The sequence below is a fragment of the Camarhynchus parvulus genome, chromosome 3 (assembly GCF_901933205.1).
Source record: "Camarhynchus parvulus chromosome 3, STF_HiC, whole genome shotgun sequence".
In the NCBI taxonomy this organism is placed as follows: Eukaryota; Metazoa; Chordata; class Aves; order Passeriformes; family Thraupidae; genus Camarhynchus; species Camarhynchus parvulus.
This window is the reverse complement of record NC_044573.1, coordinates 52,045,618-52,067,072: the sequence shown is the minus strand read 5'-3', so window position 1 is coordinate 52,067,072 and position 21,455 is coordinate 52,045,618. Positions and strand designations below refer to the sequence as shown.

The following is a 21,455-nucleotide window of genomic DNA, read 5'->3' as shown; positions in this document are numbered from 1 at the left end:
TATCAGGGAAATATGTGGGACCTTATAAATAGGATGCTCCAAGTCTAATTCATCTTATTAACACAAATGATGATACAATATAATGTCTTCTTTAGTCACTTGTGCAGGATAAAAATACAAAAGACAAGTCTCTTAATCCAGTTCACGTTGAGTGAAACAAAGATAACAGTTATTTTATTTTGTAAAGAACAAATAAAGTCTGAAGTATGAGTTCACACTTTCACCACACTATTGTTTTCTTTACAGGGGGAAAGGAAGTGCTTAACTTTCTATCTGCCCAAATTCTTTATTGTTGGACTGTTGTGGCTGGCCTCTGTTACACTGGGAATATGGCAAACGTAAGTAATTTAAAATGTATTGCACAAGTATGAGCTGAGAGTGTTCAAGAATGAGAATACTGTGTGTACCTGGTGGTATCTATTTCTTAATGTTTGGATTGTGATACAGGAATGGAGTTCAAATTCTTCATCTTTCTGTTCTGCAAATTGTGACTGATTTGAAAACAGTTCTCCATGGACAACCTAGTCGTAAATAATTTCATAAATCTGAGTGTGATGTGGAAATCATTCTACTTTGTCAGTATGTTATGGCTCCCTACAAGAATTTAGTGCTGTGGCTCAATTAGCATTTGTAGCTAATTGAGTAGCTGAAGCAACAGTTTCTCCGTGACTAATTATGACATAGTTTGACCTGACTTTCTTGACTATTAAACCTGCACAACTGGTACTGACATGGCTTAGTCAAGCTATGCTGTCTTTACTCAGAACTCTATTATTTTGCTTGGTTTAGTGGTTCTCCCTTTTTTCCAGTTTGTTGTGTTAAAGGTGTCACTCTTCCCCACACAGAAAACTTCATCCATTTTAGTACATTTGTAGTTTTATACTGTTTTAGTCTCAGGTGTTTGTCCCTTATTTTATCTCTCAGAAGAAAGATACCTTCTAACCTTCTCCTTGCCATTGTACATTACTGAAAGCAGTGCAGTTGCAGGAAATGCTCATGCTATTAGTAAAATTGCTATGAGGGAAGGCCTCATGCCACAATTTTCTAAGGATAAAATGTAGACACTGAATCATGAAGACTTGTAGGAATCCTGAAGGCTTGTAGGAATTTACATGATACACATTTTCTAAAAAACAAGTGGGGAGATTAGACATGATCCCAATTTAAATCCTCCATTTTTCTTCAAATTATTTTGCTATATATGGTAAATTGTCATGATTCCATTGGAATTAATGGCATTGCACCAACTTACACAGCCAAACCCTTTTGTTATAAGCTGTACATAGTAACCTTAAACTTTTTCTTTGTGAGTGGGTTTCTTGGTCAGCATGTCTTTTTAACCTTGTCTGGAATTGTGCATTTTTAATACCACTTTTTAATTTTGAATTTTTTCTAGCGTGAATGAAGTACATGACCCTACATATCAATACAGGGTTGACACAGGTAATTTCCAGGTAAGTCAAAAATTACTTCTTGCTGTCCAAATTGTCAGGTACAGTTAGGCAATATAAGGAGATACAGGCCTGTTCTTTTATAAAAGTGTATAACACAGTTTAGAAAACAGAAAATGCTGGTCAGACAGTCTTATTCTGACTAGAGTACTTTCGTTTTTGCTTTAGATCATGAATACACCATATTGATATCTGTCCCATTGAGAAAAGTAAATTGTCTTGCAAATCTGGAGACTAAACACCACAAGTTTGTTGGGATTGCAAGAAAACAATTTTTAGTCTGTTGTTCAGTTTTGTACATCGTAACTCCCACCAAGGACCTCTACCCTAGTACATTTCAGACTTTATTGTTGTAACAGAAGATTTGATGTACATGGGTCTTTGTATTGTTCTTGGGAGCTGTGTTTTTAGGGAATTATTGAGATTCAGCCAACTCTGAACTCCGTTAATAAAATCCTGGTTTTTATTAAGCATCCTTTCTTTACATTCCCCAAAAACCTCCCTGAATGTATCACCATCCTTGTTTCATGAGCCTACTTTCCCTGTATGAATGGACCGTTCTATGTTGTGCTTTTGGGAACTAATTATTTCTATTGACAGAAGAAGGAATATATGAAATCTTACTAAATAATAAAACGTAACACTTTCCTTATAGGGAATGAAAATCTTCTTCCTTGTGGTGGCAATCACATACATTCTCTACCTTTTGTTCCTGATAGTGAGGGCATGCTCAGAACTTCGAAACATGCCTTATGTTGGTAAGGAATACTTCCTTTGATTCTTCCCAAACAGACTTGCTTCTCCTAGATGTAGGTGCAAATTCACTGATAGCAACTTTTCTCAATCTTTTTCAGATCTCAGGTTAAAATTCTTGACTGCATTAACCTTTGTAGTGCTTGTCATTAGGTAAGGCTTTTCAAAGTACATTTGTCAGTACTCTAACTTTTCTAACCTTTTTTCAGGGCTTTGAATACAGTTTGTTGTAGTAAGTTAGTCAATGAAACTGAAGAATGCCTTTTAATATTATTGTGATGGCAAGCATTTCTTAATTTTTTAACCCTTCTGAGGCTTTTTGAGCTAAGTTTATATTATTTTGATTACCATGGCAGTGCACAAGATTTAGAAGTTCACTTGGCAGAGCTCTTCTGGAGCTTTGTAGGCTTCACTTAGTCAAAGCAGAAGTCTACTGTTAATATCTTACATTACTGTTAATATCTGTTTTCCCCACACCAGGCTGTTATTTCAAATAGCTGTTGACTATTGGATTGTCTGTAGTGGATGAAATCTGAGGATTTCTGCTTTTCTCAGCTGAGTGCTAACTTTTAATCACAAAACAATTACTCTTAATTTAGAACTAGCTAAGCAAATGTATCTTAAAATAAATGGTCTGCATGTTAACATAATTACTCTCTCATTTACTCTTCTATCAACCTACTATTTCAATTTTGCAGCCTAAGGACACAGTACACCGATATGCTTTATTTTTTCCCCACAGCATTGTTATACTCTACCTACGCTTTGGAGCACAAGTTCTACAGGACAACTTTGTTGCTGAGCTGTCAACTCATTATCAGAACTATATCCTTGTGTTGTGATAGTGCTCAAGTAGGAATGTTGATCTGTTTTCATGCAGAAGGTGCTTTAAAATGATGTACCTAAGACTGAGACCTTTGACTTCTAGGTGGACTCTTGTAGCTGAGTCTGTTTTGTTTAGGATTTCCTGTCAGCATTTTGCCATGGCTCTTGTAAAAGTTGTCTCAGTCTAGTGTGTCCACATGGTATGCATCACAACTGCTCATGATACTCTCCAAGAGGAATGAAGTCTTAGATATGCATACCTTATGCATATCTAACTAATTTTAGTGAGATATTATGGCAAATTTGGCTGTGTTTGCTGCCTCAGTTGTTTGCTCTATACTTACCAGTTGTCATGGGGCATATTAAAATATGAGAAATTAATAGTTTTGATGTCACTGAAAATGCATTTGTGTATTGGTCCAAGTCTACATGTGATACAGGTCACAACAGAGAATTCAAGTGGCTTGGGAAGGACTGTTTCTGATGTCTGTTGCCAGCAGGATTGTGACCTGTATTCCTGGCCCTTAACCATGAGATCCTTGCTCTGTGTGACTGCAGCTGCTCTGGTTGCTGATTAGCTTAGATATGAGTTGGGAGGTAGGAGAATACAATGTGTAAAACCTTTAGTATTGACCTAAAACAATGGCAAGAAACCATCTTCAGAGTTCTATCCACATGTAGTCCTTTCTCCTTCCTTCTTCATCTCTGTGCCAAGGAAGAACTTTTTAAAAAATAAACCAAACCAAACCCACCTGAACACCCAACTTACTCTGCTTTCTTTCAGCATTCAAGGCAGAGCTATTTGATTGACCATACACTCCACTGCTCAAGAGCAGACTGTGCCTCAGCAAATGTTACTTGTTAAAGCTCTGTTTCCAGTGGGAGCTTTACCTTGAAATAGGTTGAGTACATTAGTTGTCATTGAATTTAAAACATGCAGTTTTGTTAGGCACTCATGCTCACAAACTTGAGTAAGGTAAACATTCTTTCCTTTGAAACAGCCTGTGTATGGGTTGGGTCTTGTTTCCAAAGTTAATATGTATGGAACTATATTGAGCAATATCCTTAACACTTAGTACCAGCAGAATTCTTATCATTTTATGGGTTATTGAACTTTTATCTCTACACATTAGCCTTTGTGTATTCCCCCTCGAAGAATGCACTGTATGGTAAGTGTGAGCCATTGTCTGGCAACATGCATGACAAGAGCTGCCATATTAGCAGATGCTGTGCAATGCCTTTGTATTCTGGTTGTCTCATTACTATTCTGGTTTGCTGTGAGTTAACATAAGCAGAAGCTGCACTCACTGCTCCTGAGCAAATAGTATTGGAAATATGAAGGAACACATAAAATGTAATCAACTGATTAGCTGGGCTTGAATTCTTGTGCACTTAACTCAAGTTTACAGTCACTATGATGTTTGCGTGTGATGCACCAACCTTTGAAGTGACTCACAGACAGCCCTTTAGTAACATCACTTCATTTGTACTTTGTTCTAACAAAAGTTAATACATCAGCATGCTGGCAAACTGGACTCTGAAATCCAAGTGCTGTTGGAAAAATAGGAGTGAAAGTGATCTCTAATATGGGAGAAATTTTGGAGAACTTGCTATGGGGAGGGCTGCACAGGGCCTATATAAGGAGGGACAAAGGATTGAGTCAGTGGCAATTCTGGTTTTGCATTGTGATATAAAGGAGACAGTCTGACTTACATGATGATTATTATAAAGCATTTCTCTCACTAAAAGATCATTAAAATAAATATTTTTACTGAGTATATTCTCTGCTTTAAGCATTCTGTTCAAGGTACAGAACCACAGAAAGAGCCCAGGTTGGAAGAGACCTGGAAAGATGATGTAGCCCAACCTTTCATGGGAAAGGAGGCCTGAGATTATCTAGCAACCTGTCCAGTCGTATTGTGTATGCTGAGAGCATGCAGGGGAAAGGCACTAAATAGTGGGGCTCGTCCTTTCTCTAATTTAGAGTTGAGATGGACAAAACTGTTCCAGAAAATGCTATTTTTCCATCCAGAATGGAAAAAGAACTGGCTGGATGCAGATAGAGATAAAGCACCCCTTCTGCTGGGTTGCAGAACTATTTGTTTGTGGACAGCAGAAGCTAAAATGCTGCCAGGAAAAAGTTGCTATGGCAAATTGCTAGATTGAATAGTTATATGCTACTTGCATATAACTATGAACTGCAGCTAAGCAGCACAGATTATGCAAGAAATTAAGCCCTTAAAACAAGCTAGAGGGACTTGTCATAAATAGCAATTGGAAAGTATGTGTTTCTTTTCATCTCACCATAAAGGTACAAGTTGTTCCTTCATCTCTTTCAAGGATAGAGAATAACTGGATAATCACTGACTTGCAGTCAAGGGATTCCAACTTTGGTCTACTATATTTTTAGCTTGGAAATTAATCAAGGAGTCTGTGCTTTTTAAATGCATATGAAATTTTGATTAAGAATAATTAATTTATGTGCAGATTGAAATACGACATGGGAGATTGCACAGGGGAGGAAATTAACTGCGACAACATGGAGAATACTTATCTAAAAATTAGATAATTATGTCGTCTCTTTAACTCTTAAGAACACTATAATTATGTGGCTGAAGGGTAGTGAATTTAAAGGAGAGAATTCCTGTTTGATACAGTTTTGTTGAACTGTGGTTGTGACTGCCTGAAAGTTGTTGTGTCTGTTGCTACAATGTTGAGTTAGCACTACAGTCATGTTTATTTAACACACTAAATTAACCCTTATTTGTGTTTTTCAGAATCACAGTTGAAAGACAATCCTGCTTTTTCTATGCTGAATGATTCAGATGACGATGTGATTTATGGGTAAGATTAAAAAATACCTATGGAGAATTACTTCTGGTGTGTTATTTTTGTAATATCTTTTACATATTAATTAACTGAAGGGTTTGTCAGTGAAAGTTTTCTGCCTCAAGAATAGAACTATAGCCTTTTCTGAAACAGAAATACAATGAGAATGCATGTTTTTTTCTTTTTTTTGGTTTCTAAAAGGGATTGCCATGGCACTGAAACAAACAGGTAAGAAGGTATTATGATGCTGGTAGCTCATGGAGTGAAAGCAGTAAGAGCTGTGAAGGGAAAGGGCTTCCTTTTTACACTGGGAAGGACTGCAGGAGTCAGATGGAATTAGCAAAGAGCCGTTTCATATATAAATGCTTCAGGCAAGGAGAGTGGTGCTTTTTAAGTCTCCAGCACTTACTGAATGAAGAATAATCAAGTCTAGCAAAACTTCCTTGACTTGGATGATTTTATGTTATATGAGAATTACAGTAGCACTTGAGACCCATCCCAATCAGGTGTCTCTGTGTTGACACTGAAATACACCCATGATGTTTCCACCTCTTACCAAAGACGCTGAAGTGGCTGGAACAGTGAGGATGGGACCAACGCTGCAGTAACCTGAACAAGTTCATGCTGGGATAGCTTGCCTTTGGTTAGTTAGATGAGTAGTGGTAGCATCAGCTTGCTTCTTGCTATTCTGTGTGAAAAATGGCTTTCACTGGAATAACTTTTATTATGCATCATCCTCTGGAGGAAAATCATGTGCTGTTCATAGCTCCCACAAGGAAGAAAAATAGATACCAGCTTCTTACCCAAGTAACAATTTGATGCCTCAATGTAGTTTAGAACTTTCCTCTTTATTTTCAACTTCCTATCTGAACACCATGTTCAGAAGTTACAACACGTGTCTGTTTCACAGGAGTGACTATGAAGAGATGCCTCTTCAGAATGGGCAAGCTATTAGAGCCAAGTATAAAGAAGAGTCTGACAGTGATTGAATGACTGGTTTCAGTGCAGACAGACTTGTGCATCTGGAGTACAGCCAGTTCTGAAGTTTTCCTAGGTGGACAACTTCTTTGGGTTCCTACAGTCTGCTGTCATCTGAACACCAACTCCCAGGAAGGACATCCTGCTTCTATTTCTGTTTACAAGGATAAAACTGAGAAAACAAATGATGGAAATGGTTGTGGTGAAAACTGAAGAAACCAAAATTTTTACATGTCTTATAAAATGCCTAATAGCAAGATGTCTGTGGACTAAAATCTTTATCTATTTCTGTTTTAAAGTCTCACAGATTGTATACTGAGTTTCAAATTGCTTCCTTGCTGCTCGGTTTTGGTTTGCTTGTTTTGGGTTTTTTTTTGTTGCTGCTGTTTTTCTTTTTTTGTTGCTGTTGTTGTTGTTTTTTCTCTTTAGGATGATGTACAGCCTACTGCCATCCATCTGTTGCATTTTGCATTAGCTGTTTTGTATACTGTCCGCGTGGTATGAAGTGCCTCATTTCCCTTTCAATTTTCTACCTTAGCCTTTTGAGCTGGAAGCAGTGAATTCAGTGTTTTGGGTTTTTTTTAATCAGTGCAAGAAGACACAAGCTTCCTATTCTTCCTTCAAATAAGTGATATAGACTTAAGGCCATTTTTAAAATACATTTCAGTAAGTTTACCAGATCTATAAGTGGAAGATACGGGCAAATAGGCAAGTTGTAGTGAGCTGAGCCAAAATAATCTCAGTGGGGCAAAATTATTTGTATGATTATGTGTTTCATGACATGCTTTACTGCCACAGCAGAAGTGTCTGTGTTGGTTTTTTTAAACAACCCTTTCAAATGGAATTATTTCAGCCACAACAAATCTCAGAAGGAAGCCAGTACTGGCTTTTTACTGGTCTTCCTGAATGCTGGAGGAGATTGTTACTTGCAGAGAATAGAGTATGAAAGCTTTCTAAGGAATTACAGTTTCAAATTTCCAAACATTTCATTTTTAGAGTTTTTTTTTCCTGAATCAGTTGTCCCTTAAGTTGTATTTCTAGATAGTTACTCTACATGCTAGGAGCAGTTGTAGTTGCTCATGTATTGAACGTGCCTGAGAGTCAGCTTGTGAGCATGTTCTGTGCACAGTTCAGCTTCTTTGTCATACCAGTCGCCACCTGTATGATGGGAACTTTTACTAGCACATGTTGTGATTATCTGTATTCCAGTCTGTGCTGGAACAAAGTTATATGGGAATTAAATATTCCTTGTACAATGCTGCTGCTTCTCTATTTAGAAGTTGGTTTTCTCCTACACCATTGTTCGGTTCTTTATTTAAGATGTTTGTTTGTAACTACTTTTGTTTTCAGATACTTGAGTTTCTAAAAGTATCTCATTTTTTCATGTACTTACAATAGAGATTTACTCTTGTAAAATTTCTCTGCCCTGCTGCTTTAGAAGATTCCCAAAAGCACTGTTAGTCTACTACTTTATGGTGCTGGGTTGCACTAGGGAATTGTGTTCATCATTAAAGCAGTTTAAGCAGAATAGGGCAATGAAGTCCTGCTAGACTTGCTGAGTCACTCTGGGGAAAAAGGAGATTTGTTCTGCTTTAGTGCAACAACTGCTCTAGACCGTGCCCATTGCAGTAACCTTCTGGTGGCTGTTCAGGATCATGAAGGGGAGGCTGCACAAAGGCAGCAACTCACTCAGAGAGGACCAAAGGAGCTCCAGCTTCATGTGGTTGTGCCCTTGCTGTCATAGAATACTTCACATTAAATCAGTGCTCTGCTAAAGATGTGTCCTGAGACTTTGTGTGCGTGTGAAGAGAGAGAGGGAAAGATTTCTAAAATTATATGGAGCTGTGAAATTTTTGGAGAGTACCTGAAATTATAACCTTTTTGTGCCAGGGATCATTTCTTTGTTAGAAGCCAAAGCACTGTTGTATGGCTAAAGCAAGGAAATTGCTGGGGAGGAAGAGCAGGTTTTTCCCTTTAACTTCTTAGTCGGTATTACTTTAGAAGAACATATAGGAAAACACTAAAGAAGTAATCCAAGTTAGTGGTGGTTTTCTTTCCATAAAGTAAAATGTACCTTCAGCACTTCTTTTTAGACTATTTTGAAAGGGTATGGAAGATGCTCTGTATCCTAAAATTGTAGAGTCCATTCTCATTTTTACTATTTCCGAGATAACTCTCCCTATTTGAATGTGCAGAATCAGACTTGGCAACCATTTTGGCATTGTTTACATAAGCCAAATCCTTTCAAGTTCCGTTGGAGTAACAGTGGGTACAGGAAGTAGGTTTTCAAAAACTGGTATTTACATGATTCTTACATACTCAGGTATTTTCCCTCTGATATTGTTTAATTCTCTCCAAAATTGTTATGAAAGATAAAATTTGACCAATGTGCAAAGTACACCAGTGTTTCTTATCACCATCTGAACTGGTTGTTAACAGTTAATTCTCAAATAGTGTCATGCGTTGAAATTTCATTTACTAAAAACATATTTTAATCTAACTTGGAGATTATTTTTTCTAAGCTGTTTTCAACCCATTTCTCTTGCTGTTTTGTTTGAATAAACTTCACGACATCACTACATTCAAAGTGGAAATAGAAAAGCTAAGAATGGGAAATGTGTACTTGAAGTATCTCACTATGAAAATAGTGAGAAAATAATTTCTGTGGTCATTTTTAGAGATTATATTTAAACAATGTTTGCCATGCAAAATAGCCTTCTATTTTGGAAGTGCTACAGTGTTATGGTAGCTTGGTTGAATCACTGTTGCATCAAATTCAATATACAGTAAGATGCCAAAAGCAGTGAAGCAGATGAGGAACCAGTTTTGCTAGCAAGACTCCTCTTATTTCCATTATTGGAGAGCAGAGACACTATTTGAAGAATATTCCAATGTGGGTTGTAAACAGCTTGGGAGTAGGTGGCATAAATTCACCTCTGAGTAAAGTATTGAAATCTAAGGGTCAAACAGAAGAAATCTTTTTAAAAAGCTAGCCTGGCTTTCCTTTTATTACTGCTAAAGTAGTTATTTGCATCACTACTGCAGCTGTACAAGACAAGAAATGTACACAGGAAGGCCCCACAGCACATAATGATCCTGGGTCTAAAGGAGACATCATCCATTAATTACTGCAAGACTTCCACGTACACAGTGATTACAAGGGATTTCTAAGAAATTAATAACTGAGTGCGAGCCAGTCATACCAACTACTTTCTGTAGTATTTGCTTTATAAATACAGTTGGTATTGAAATTGGTGGAAACTTTTCCTAGGACTGGCAAAGAGGCAGCCTAAGGCTTAACACCGGTGAGAAACAGCTTGTGCATTGGATACCAGTATTGGGGAGAACAGTTCCAGCTAGGAAAGACTTCGATCTATCGTCTTTGTCTGAGCCAAATGACAACATTTCATCCATAGTCACCTGATTTCCCCACCCATTTCCTTTTGCTTATGCCAGTAATAACTTTTGCGTTACTGTAAAACTTTTTTTAAGAGTTTGTAAATATGTAAAATGAAAATATGGAAAAATTGTATACCAAAATGGTATAAAAATGTGTAAGATAAATGCTCTGTTTAATGAGAAGCTGTAATTATATGCTGCTTTGAGAAAGTGTGCATGAGGACATGTTAAATATTCTGTGTATCTGTAAGTTGTGCTAATAACAGCAAATTATCCATTTATGTTGTAGAACTTCATGCTAATGTGGAATATGAAGGAAAACTGAATATTTTACTTCAAGGAATTTTCCTGGAAGACTTTGTGTGCATAATCATTGTTAAATATGTTGATAATAAAATTTTATATCTTTATATTGTATCCTAGGTTTATTTTCCTTCTACTGAATTACTTGAAGGTGGAAGGACACGTTGCTAAGTTTTTTAAATACACCAGCCAGTTTACATAAGGGACCTAGCATTTTCAGATGGCTTCACAGTAGCTTTGCAAAGCCTACTGTGGCCATGTTGGCAGTGAGAATTCTCCCGGTGAATGTTAATAGCAGTAATAAAAAACAGGTTTAGAGAGAGTGAAGATGCTGATGCCATTCATCAACTTCTTACAACTCTATCTTCCAAAAGTCTGCTCATAGCTGCTAGACTGCGAAAGCGATCAGCACATCATCTGCTGTTTGAGGTGATGCCATTTCTTGTATCAACTTGAGGGGAGACTGAAATCTGTGCTGAACAAAATGGCCACAAACTTCCCTGTGTAAATGGATATGTAGCTTACTCCTGGCTGCAGTGTCAGAGGGTGGTGCTCTTTTAGCAGCAGCAGTTAATCCTAGAGCCATTTCCTTAGGTTTAGTTAACGCAGGTCAGACTCATCTGTGGCAGCGACAGTAAAAGGCTTCCCCCTTCCTCCTCCTCCTTCCCTGCAGACTGGCACTGCCATGACCCCCATTTCTGTAGCTGTAATCATATGAAGAGCCAGGGCAATAAGCAAGAGACAGCAGAGACTGACTGTATAGTTACCTTGAATGCACCATCCACAGTTTCGGTTTATTTTTTTTAAGGCAAACTAATTACTTAGAGCCAGGACTCTGCCAGCTCATCACCCAAATGCTTCACTTTGGCTGGAAAAAGTGCTTAAAACTAAGGAAATGAAAATTTAAAAATCAGTTACTGTAGAACACCAAAACATGCAATTTTAAAGATGAGCACTGTTTGAATAATGGGAGTGGGAAACCAACACCCAAAAATCCACAGCCTCTAAACCCCTTTCTGTAGTTCTAGAACTCACATTGGAAGTACTGGTTATTGCTCATATTTAAAACCATCTATAAAACTGTATCTGCCTTTTTGTAATGCAACTCCTGTTTTAATGCAACAGGGGTTTCTCGTCCCATGCAGCCTTTACACTGACAGGCATCTCAAATATTTGTTGGGGTTTTTTTACAGCTCAGCATATGCATGAACCAAAAAACACCAAAAGATCAAGGGATTTGCTGTTCTTAACATGAACAAAGGACAAGGAATGTCTGGATGGCTTGACCGAGAAGCAAATAAAGACTCAAAGTGCACAAAATTGTTTAAGTGTAAATAAATGGTTCAGTAGGTACTACACTGCCAGCATCATTCTGGCATGATGGAAAGGAGAAAAAGTATCTAACATCCAGATGAAAAACTTCCTTAGCAACTCAAGAGAGCAAAGATTTATTCTTTTCATGACAAGATTCTCTCTGACCCTGATGACTGTTTTAGGCATGTTATTCAATCTGCTTTTAATATTTTCTTTTTACAGGTGTTGTATCATTTCTGACTGAAGACTGGATCTGTACTAAAGCTCTCTTACAGCAACATAAAGGGATGTGCTCCTCAGGCTAAGGTATATACATACACACTGTGTATAGCCTGTAGCACTCACTAGGACATATGTGAAAAGAATGAAGTGGCTTGTCATGAAGGAGGTGCATTTACAGAGCTGTCAGCAGAAATGCTGAAGCCTTGCAGCTCTATTAAAAGTCTCAAATGCATCAAGCCCAAAGCTGCTGATACATACATCTCTTCTGCTCTTCTGACAGCAGATATGGATTGGGAGGAAGAGGGTCAAAACCTTGCCTAGCACAGGGCTTTCCACAGTCTGACTACACTGAGCAGTTAGCACAGAGCACGTAACACTATGGCAAACAAATTCTCTCCTGCCACTTGAACTTGTAGTATTACATCTCTCCAGACTGTGGAATCACTGTTGTATTAGCAATCATCTCTCTCTCTCTTAAACAGCTCAAGCTGAGAGCCAGATTCTGAACACATTAGACAGGGCTTCCTACAAAGAAACAAATCACAGATTGCTTCAACTGACTCCAGCCCAGGGATGCTCTCCCACATGGCTCTGTAACTCTTTCAGCTTCATTAGCAGTGAGCTACTGCTTGAAGAAGCAGCACAGCTGTTGGTACAGGTTTTCTGAAGTTCACAGTATGTTCCCATTTCTTTAATTAGCTGACAAAACATTACCCAAGACTACACTGAACACTTACTTACTTGTTATTCTTCTGCAACTTTACTCTAGAAGGCAGGAGACCTACTCACATGTTATTTAGTCACATTGCCTCAAGGCAGGTTTTTCCCCTTTCAGAAAGGATCACATTTCATCAGCTACCAGAACTCATCACCCTCACTATCAGCAAAATTAACATGGCCTGTAGCAAGTAAGTTCAAGACCTACTTAACACACGTAACTGACTGCAGAAGTGAATGATTACGCAAGTACAGCTTGCTGAGCACTTCCAGAATGTGAAAAATTTCTTACCTTTGTTCATTGAGGGTAGTCATTGTTCCATGCTCTAAATACCATACAAAAAGATTAAACAGGTCCCAAAAATGCCAAATTACTATTTGAGAAACATAATCTAATTTTCTTGCAACTTTGTAGTGTCTATGGCAAACTATGAAAGTGCTTTGCACTGTGGTATGTACCTTGACTATCTTGAAGAGAATTGAAAAAACTGACACTTCCCCCCCCCAGTAACAAAAGATTTAAGTTTAAATGAATCACACCAATGGTTATGAATTTCAATAATTTAATGCTAACCAAAAGTACAAAGTGTGAAAGTCAGTGTCTCATTTATATTGGTCTAAGAAAAGAAATCTAGAGAAAGTGTTTACACTGCAGCAGATTTCAGTATTAGCACCTTGAAGAGAAATTCTTAAGTGATAAAAAAGTATAGAAAACACTGGTATGGTACTAGGTACAAACATAAAACAGGTAACAGAATGTTTTCAAATTTCTACCTTTGAAGAAAAGTTACTTAAAAAATGCATTAAAAACAAGTTCAGGTATTCACAGTTTGAGTGGAGATGGAATCAAGTGCTGGAATAGAAAAGAGAAGAATGAACAAGGCAATTATAACGCAAGTCCAAAGGCACTGACAATACAGTACATGGTCTTATTCTCCCATCTCACAGTGCAGGTTCCTGCAAATACAAAAATAAGGGTTTCAGAAACAGAAGGAAGTCGAAGTGATTACATGCATGCCCCTGTATGCATTTTTATGCTTGTTTCCTTTAAGAACCTTAATAACGAAGCTTTCACAACAGCCAAGCATTTAATATACAGCCCAGTTGGCATCACAGCCAAATGGAAAAAATACCCAACAGTATGCTATTACTCCAAAGCTACAGACTGGGCGGGGGGAAGTATGCTGCCTAGTCTTAAAGAGACAGGCATTAAACTGCTGGTTGGAAAATCCAAGAGTTGTTTTCCTTACCATCACTGGAGTTGTCCCAGAAGCAAGAGCTTGCTGTATGTAGCCCAGCACCATTCTTTTGCATAATCACACAGGTCACTGTTAGTCAGTAGAGAAGCTTTGATTAATTTCTCACTAACATTAATTAACATTTAGCTCCATTTTTGCTCAGCTTAGCACACACATAACACATCCATAAGCAAACATTCATGCTTGTGAGCAGTTTACAGACAAGGCTCTTCCTAAGATCTTTCCCCATCCCCTGCCTACTGGTGCACGTGACTGTGCCAGCTTTCAGAGAAAAGGGGAAGCGGAGCTCACCAATGTACTTGAAGGGCTTCCCCAGCTTTGTGAGCTGGCTCAGGGTTTGTTCCACCACGCTCGTTGTCCACTGGTTCACTTTGCTGTGCTGGTAGGCGTTGCCACCGATAGCGCCCTCTATGGCCTGCGGGGGACAAGCAGGTGAAGGAGCTGCACTGCTGTCAACTGCAAGGCACACATTATAACCCTTCCCAACATGGACCCCATACCCACAGAAAAATCCCAAATACTGCTGGTCCACACTGGCTGTTGGAAGTGTTTTTAATTATTAAAATCGTGCAGGTCAGAGTCTGAGCCAGGCATAGGAGAAATCATCATAGATCCCACCCTCTGTTCATTTTGTGATATTTAAGATTATTTGTAAAGTCCCACAGCCATAGTTATGAAAAGAGCCCTACATTTAAACAGCCCTGAAGAGAATTAAAAAAGGCACAGTAGTGCAACAGCTCGTTCATACATATTCTTCTATGGAAATTAAATTCCAGTTTTAGAGCAGAATCATTTTTGGGAAACAAACCCCCAGACCAAAACAGAAGACCCATGTAGTTGCTGATTACTAACAGAACATAAGCCTCCAGCCAAATAATCCATTTTACTTATGAGGATAGCTTCCCTTTTAAGATATCAATAAAAGTACACTATACCTACATGTTTTTCATTGGCACATTTTTTCATCAGAGAAATTATTTTTAAAATAATCATAAAATTGAATTTAGAAGAGACACAAGTATGTATTAAAGCATGTGTATTCAATTTACAGAGTTTGACCAAAACAGTTATTTTGCAACAACAAAAAGACTGCACTAGTCTACGAGAGGAATTCCAAATCCTGCTAGAAATTTTCTAGACAGAAAATTCATGTTTCTTAGCAACAAGAATGTTCAATCATTCCAAACAAACAAGAATTCACTTTGGAGAAAAGCATCTTCAAAGAACACAGTAACATGCATAGGCAGACAGTCTACAAAAAACTCCTGTATTTTACTAAAACATAAAATCTATTTCTACAGTGTTTAACATAAAACATCCCCCTAGAAATTCTAATAGGGATGCACTGCAACCAGAGAGGAGTGTATGGAATTACTTGGATTTGCAATATATATCACAGCTAAAGCTGAAGTCCATACACTGGTTAAATCCAGAGTCACCTGTACTTTGACAGCAACCCATCTAGGAATCTATTACATATCAGTTATCACATTTTACTGAATGTCTTTTAGTGCACAGCATACAACATATCAAATTTCCACACCAAAAAGTGAAAATGTTTAAATTACCTCTTTAATGATGCTGCTGACTTCATCAACAAGAAAGGAAGCCTACAAAAGAGAAAGAAGAATTTTAAATAATGAGGGGACACATTCTTCTGTTTATGATGTTTGAGCTCTGTTAAGAACATGCTCTAGAAATTTAATTTATCCTTGTCAGATTTCTGGCAAGTCAAAAGATACCAAGTTTGCCTTTATTGGCATATATATGTACTCTACCTCCTTCAGCCCAGTCAAGTTCACCTTCTTAGAAAAGTAACGAAAAGTAAGAGATGAACTAATATTGGCTGGCCTTTTGAGTCAAGAAAGCTTTCAAATTTTAACTTGGAAGCATTTGAAAATAACAAGTATGGCATTTGTGTTCACATCTATTCCCCCTTCCCAACGAGCACTAATGTCCTCACATCACAGTGGGCTCACAGAGGTAACCTCAGCTGGCAGTTAAATGGAACCGACATCTCCAGGGCACTGCTGTGGGCAAGATCTGAGCTCAAAACTGAAGGAAAAACTGTCCTGACAGTCTCAGCCTAGGATAGGAAAGCTGCCCTTGGAAACCAAAGGGGAAATGTAGCTCACCGGACCTTCAGCCTTCAGGGAGCAGAGATTAAGCACGTGGAATCAGACAGCAAAGGCCTCAGCATTTTACTGACCTTCAAACTACCACCCATTTACATGTATGGTTAGTGGTTTATGTTTTCTTGTTTTATTCCCTCTGCTCCTGCTGCCTCCCACGTCAGGGGGTAGAACGAGCAGCCACTCACAGGGCCAGGGAGCACCGACTGGGGGACCCCGCGCTGCAGCAGCGACTTACAGCCCACCCTGTCACTGCTGGTGTCTCACAGCCTCACCTCACAAACCAGGACAAAAGAACAGCACTAAAGACAAACTGATTGATTCCAAAAGACCCAGTAAGAATGCAAAGATGAACCGGGTGTTAACTGTTGATGGATTTTCACTGGGAGGTCAGTCAGCTTCCCCAGCTGACAGAAATAAACAACAGTGTAATTCAGGTGTGCAGGCAGGACATAGTTACACCAGTCTAGCCAGCTTCAATGACATGTGACATTCAGAAAGATGAGAGAAGTTGGTCATTCTCCATGAGAGAAGGAAAAGCACATTCTGGGAGACAAGCTGGGTAGTTCCTTTTCTGTGCCTATCTAGAAGTTCAATTCAACATTTTAAAAAGCTTTTATGTGCTGTGGCAAATTGCTTTTTATTTTCAGCATCTTGACTTGCATTTAATTTGAACATGCCTCATTTATTTTCATGGTATACTGCATTTTACAGGTGCTTACATTATAAGGTGCACCAGTGTATTTAACCAAGTAAGAGCTACAATTATCAAAAAACATTCTCTCCCACAGAGCTTAAGAATATGCATGGCAGACATGCTATGCTGGCAGACATGAAGAACTGCAATCAAGCAAGATGACAAACCACGAACAGTTTTCTTCTTCACAAAATCTGCTCAGAAATGCCTGAGTGAGTACAAACACGGTTCACACCAAAGTAAAATTACTTAAATCCAACCCAAGTTCTCAAAGGTATTTTGAAATCTAATTTGTACTGAAACAATAGAGAGATCTGAGAATTCAGATCTAGGGCTGATGTTACTCTTCAACCATCTTCCCTTCTTGGAATGACAAAAATGAACATAAATTTCTGATATCCAGATTTGAGATATATGTGCTATAACTGGACTATGAAATAACACAACACTACCCGTTTTATCATTATGTCATCTTTTAATAAGAAAATATTTTTTATGTCATCTTTTAATAAGATGACATAAAAACTTTTTGGTATTAAAAAATAAAGCAGGAAAGAATCGGTTACTTTGAGGTTTCCCTGCCCTACCTCTCTGACGCAAAGCAAGCAGACAATGTTTCCAACACCTTGTTTAAAAAGGGTGCTGCCAAGCAACACATGCAAACTGCAGAGCAATACTATAGCCTTTAATAATTCTGAAGACCTTTTTGAAAACAGCTGTAAGAATTATGTTCAAGTATGTTCATTATATATTTTTAAAAAACCCAAACAGTCTGTGAATGTAACACAGGCCAGGCCCTGGACGAGGCTTTTAGAACAGGACAAGCCCGACACACCTTGGCCCCTCTCGCTGCTTCGCTATTGTGTCACATCGCGGCTGTTTAATAGTGCAGCAGCTCAGTGACACAGTCCCTCTGCAAAAGCAGCACTGCCGGCTTCCTCCTCCTTAGCGGGGTGACATCGCGGGTCATTTGGCACGATAACAGATTGAGACCCTTGATTTATCCTACTCTGTATCTTGTTAATGGGGTGTGAGCCCCACCAGTGTGCCTGTAGGACGCAGACGAGAGGCTTGGACTCCTCTTTCCGCACAGAAACAGCCTGGCCGAGCTCTGCCCCGGCCCAAACAGCACCGGCCGCCCTCCCACCACGGCACTCGGCTTCTCCTTCGGGGCCAGCCCGAGGCCACCACACCCCTCATGTCTTCTCCCCGAAGGACCTGCAGCAGCAGGGCTAGAAGCCAGAGTGGAGGAGCCCAGTGAACACCGGGACAGGGGCCGGCTCCCGAGGGCGGCAGAACAAAGGCCGGGCCCGTCTGCCGCCGGTTCCGGGACACGCGGCTCCACCCTGGGGGAGGGCGACAGGGATGGCGGCGGGGGACGCCGAGGGGTGGGATCCGGGACGGACGGGCACCGCCCGAGACCCTCCGCTGGCCCTGAAAGGAGACACCAGGCGGGAAGCTGTGCTCCGTCTGTTCCCCATGCCGTTACCTCCTCTGCCGCCTGGAACTCGTCCATCTTCCCGGCGGAGCCCCTCACGCCGCCACCGACCTCGCGCCCCTCGCCGGCCGCCGCCCGCACTGCGCCTGCGCGCCACGCCCGCCGCCGCTGGGCTCGGCCCGGCGCCCGCCAAGATGGCGCCGTTGCCACAGCGACAGCGGCCGGGAGTCAGGCGGGAGGTGGCGCTCGGCGGGGCGGCTGTGGTGCTGTCACACGTCCCAAAGCCTGTGGCTGAGAGGCAGGGTGGCATTGTCACGGCTGTGCTTTTCGTACCGATAGCTTGGCATTCGTCTTCAGCCATCCAAGAGGTCCTTCCCTGGGAGGTCCTCATCTGCTCCCCAAGGAGGGGAGGAGGATCTGCTTCTTGTTTCTGGAAACGGCTTAAATAAGAAGGCCTAGGTCACAAACTGAAAAAATGAAAAAGTAGAAAAACTCCCGCTGTCTTTTCATTATATTCCGTTATATTCCATTTCCCCGCCCAGCCGGCGGGAAATGACAGGGCAGCTGTGGTGGGCATCCGGCGTCCAGACAGGGTCAGCCCACCAGAGAAGAATATCTGAATTCTTAGAGTTCTAAGCAGATCACATGATTTTTAGCAGACATAGCAAGAACCAGGAGAATGAAATTAAAGGCACCCTTGTCACAGTTCCTGGATCTTGTGTGTGTGCGGTGTTTACAGGTTGTCCGAATCACCGATGCTCCCAGCCCCTGAGAGCTGCTCCGGGCAGTGGGAAATGCTGGTCAGGCTCAGAGGGGCCTGGATGAACTGCGGAAAGAGTCTGGATGGAGGAATTACTTACTGGGGACAAGTACAAAGGGCTGTATGGAGGCAGGAATAACCAGCTCTACAAGTGCAGGACCAGATCACTCAGTAGCTGTTCCATAGACATGCGGAGTAGGGAGGTGTTTAAGTACATTTTATCTCAATTTCTCATATGAAGCTATTTTAAAAAGTATGGGAAAAATTTTAAAAGTGGACATAGAGTCTGGAAGCAGTATTCCTATTGCCCTCTCTGCAGTAAGGCTGCACAAGGAATACCATGTCCAGTTTTGGGCGTAGTATTTCAAGAAGGTTGAGGGAGTTGCAGCTCCTGAGTGTGCTGACTGAGCAGTTTTGGTCCGGTCTCCAGTCCTTTGTCAGGCTCTGCCTTCTGTTTTTCCTGAAAAAGGAGACCCTGACCAGCCACCTCACTTTGGGGCTCTGTGGTGCCCCTGTGGGCAGCACCAGCTCCGCTCGCTCTGGAGGGATCCGGAGGGACTGCAGCTGGGTGCTGAGCACATCCTCAGCCCCATTCCAAGTCTTGTGCTTGCTGCTTCCAAAAAACAGAGACAAAAAGGTGAGGACTATGGGAAGAGTGAACAAGTGATGCTTGTTTGAACAAAAGCATAAACAACTGTATATTTGGTTATATTCTTAGCATGTATAAAATACTGCAGCGGTTTTCCAGGTCCGGGGATGAGAGGGAAAAATACAATGAGTTAAATATGTGCAATTCAGGCTTTGATAAAATATTAGGGGGAAGCTGGTAGTAGGGCTAATGTTCCACAGTCTGGATTTGGGATACAATTAATCTGTCACTGTGGGTAGTTAGAATCCTCAGGTTACTTTTGGCATCTCATTCAGTTCAAGTTTTGCCTAAAATTAAGGCACAAATTATCCAAATATGGTGCATACATGCATACCACTATGTCCTACTAACAGCTGCTTTCTCTTCCATGATGCAGTTGAAGAAAGTAATTAAACTTGACATATACAGGTGGAAATGTTTGAACCTATTTAGCTTGATGAGGTTATTAAAATGCAGGCTCTTAAACTTTGCCATGTGAGTAGAATTGCTGTGCTTTGTTTCATTTTAACTAGAAATCACGACTCTTAAAACACCTGAAACAGTTAAGAAGGGCTTCTGTGTCATACACACAGTTTGGTAGACCTAGGAAGAGGAAAGGAGCTTGAGCTGTAAGAATAACCTCTTTTTTTTCTCCTGACTTAGAAATAATTGGGTTCTAATTTTGAACATCGTTGCCCACACTTGATTCTGTGATAGACTTGACTTAAGCTGTCCAATGTGAATAATGTTTTAACTTTCAGTTGTTACCTGAGATCAGATTTCCAGTTGTGAGGTAAAATAACTTTCTTCTTCTTGCAGATGCATAAAAACTGAGTTCTCTTGAATTTTTATTTATGTTAATTGCTTTATCTTATAGACCTAAGTAGAAAACTGTTTTGTTTCCAGGAAAGAACTGTTTATGATACAAATCAAGCTTTCTGTGCAAGTCCTGGAGACATTGAGGTTAGAAGCATTTTCACATTTACGGCGTCAGAAAAAGAAATGTATAACTCAAAGCCACTTCTCTTCCTGTGTGTGGCTTGAACACTGAGTGCGTTTTGGTATATTAGTCAGTTCTTGTAGTCTCTTGTGCTGAATCTCCTTTTAGTGTTAGAAAACAAATATCTTTGCTTGTTGCTGGTGACAAAACCAGAGACCTGGCAAAAGCTGTTGTAACACTGGACCTCTTTGTTGAGTGCATTTGCTTTCAGCTGTTTTGGGGTGCTCCTCTGAACATCCATCAGTGGTTTTGGTGCACAAAGGAAGGAAAGGGGGTGGAGAACAGCCCCCAGTTTTCTTTAAGAAGAGATAATTAAATTGTAAGACTGCTTCTCATCTTTTAAAAGCAGTTTACTTCCTGGTGTCTCTCATTGATGGTTGCTGAAGAGGTAAGGACATCATTTTACTCTGTTCTGTGTGACATAGCACAGGGGGATGCATTTTTATTTACTGGCATGGGTTTTTTTCAAATTGGAAAAGGTTTAAAGGAAAAACCACACCTGCAACTTAATTGTTTGTGTTGGGTTTAATTATTTGGTTTTATTTTTACTCTGAATTCTGGGGTGGGATGTTATTAATATTAGAGTCTTAATTTTGGTAAAGCATTATCAAAGAACTTAATAATTTTCATGTGTATATGTAGGCATGTAAAAGCTAAACTGTTGCAGCTAGGTAGTACAAAATAACACTTGTAATTTTCTTAACTAAGAATGAATTTTTGTGATTGGTCTCAGCAGAACAGAAAATAGCC

The 21,455-nt window shown here is 39.9% G+C and overlaps 2 protein-coding genes across 3 annotated transcripts in view; one reads left to right on the top strand and one right to left on the bottom strand.

Annotated features, from left to right (window-relative positions):
- The window catches only part of TMEM181 (transmembrane protein 181), a 33,748-nt gene extending 23,096 nt beyond the window's left edge, over positions 1 to 10,652 (top strand). For both annotated transcript variants that reach the window (XM_030945775.1, XM_030945776.1), the window contains exons 10-17: positions 247 to 338; positions 1,397 to 1,454; positions 2,107 to 2,209; positions 2,306 to 2,357; positions 2,947 to 3,029; positions 4,109 to 4,198; positions 5,807 to 5,873; positions 6,769 to 10,652. In XM_030945775.1, the coding sequence (XP_030801635.1) occupies positions 247 to 338; positions 1,397 to 1,454; positions 2,107 to 2,209; positions 2,306 to 2,357; positions 2,947 to 3,029; positions 4,109 to 4,198; positions 5,807 to 5,873; positions 6,769 to 6,847 (624 nt within the window). In that variant the 3' untranslated portion in view covers positions 6,848 to 10,652. The remainder of the gene's footprint in view (positions 1 to 246; positions 339 to 1,396; positions 1,455 to 2,106; positions 2,210 to 2,305; positions 2,358 to 2,946; positions 3,030 to 4,108; positions 4,199 to 5,806; positions 5,874 to 6,768) is intronic.
- A 2,685-nt stretch (positions 10,653 to 13,337) lies between these two features.
- On the bottom strand, positions 13,338 to 18,467 carry DYNLT1 (dynein light chain Tctex-type 1). Its single transcript, XM_030946483.1, has 5 exons — positions 18,369 to 18,467; positions 15,619 to 15,660; positions 14,342 to 14,465; positions 14,042 to 14,119; positions 13,338 to 13,748 (listed from the first exon to the last, which is right to left on the bottom strand). The coding sequence occupies exons 1-5, from the start codon at positions 18,393 to 18,395 to the stop codon at positions 13,678 to 13,680; spliced, it is 342 nt and encodes a 113-aa protein (XP_030802343.1). The 5' UTR covers positions 18,396 to 18,467; the 3' UTR covers positions 13,338 to 13,677.
- Between the last annotated feature and the right edge of the window lie 2,988 nt (positions 18,468 to 21,455).

What these genes read in the sequence shown, in the direction of transcription:
- DYNLT1 (XM_030946483.1), bottom strand. Translation starts at nt 18,395, where the DNA reads ATGGACGAGTTCCAGGCGGCAGAGGAG. An exon ending in AGTTCCAGGCGGCAGAGGAG is followed by an intron (nt 15,661 to 18,368) that starts GTAACGGCATGG and finishes TCTCTTTTGTAG; the next exon opens with GCTTCCTTTCTTGTTGATGA. An exon ending in TCAGCAGCATCATTAAAGAG is followed by an intron (nt 14,466 to 15,618) that starts GTAATTTAAACA and finishes TGTCCCCCGCAG; the next exon opens with GCCATAGAGGGCGCTATCGG.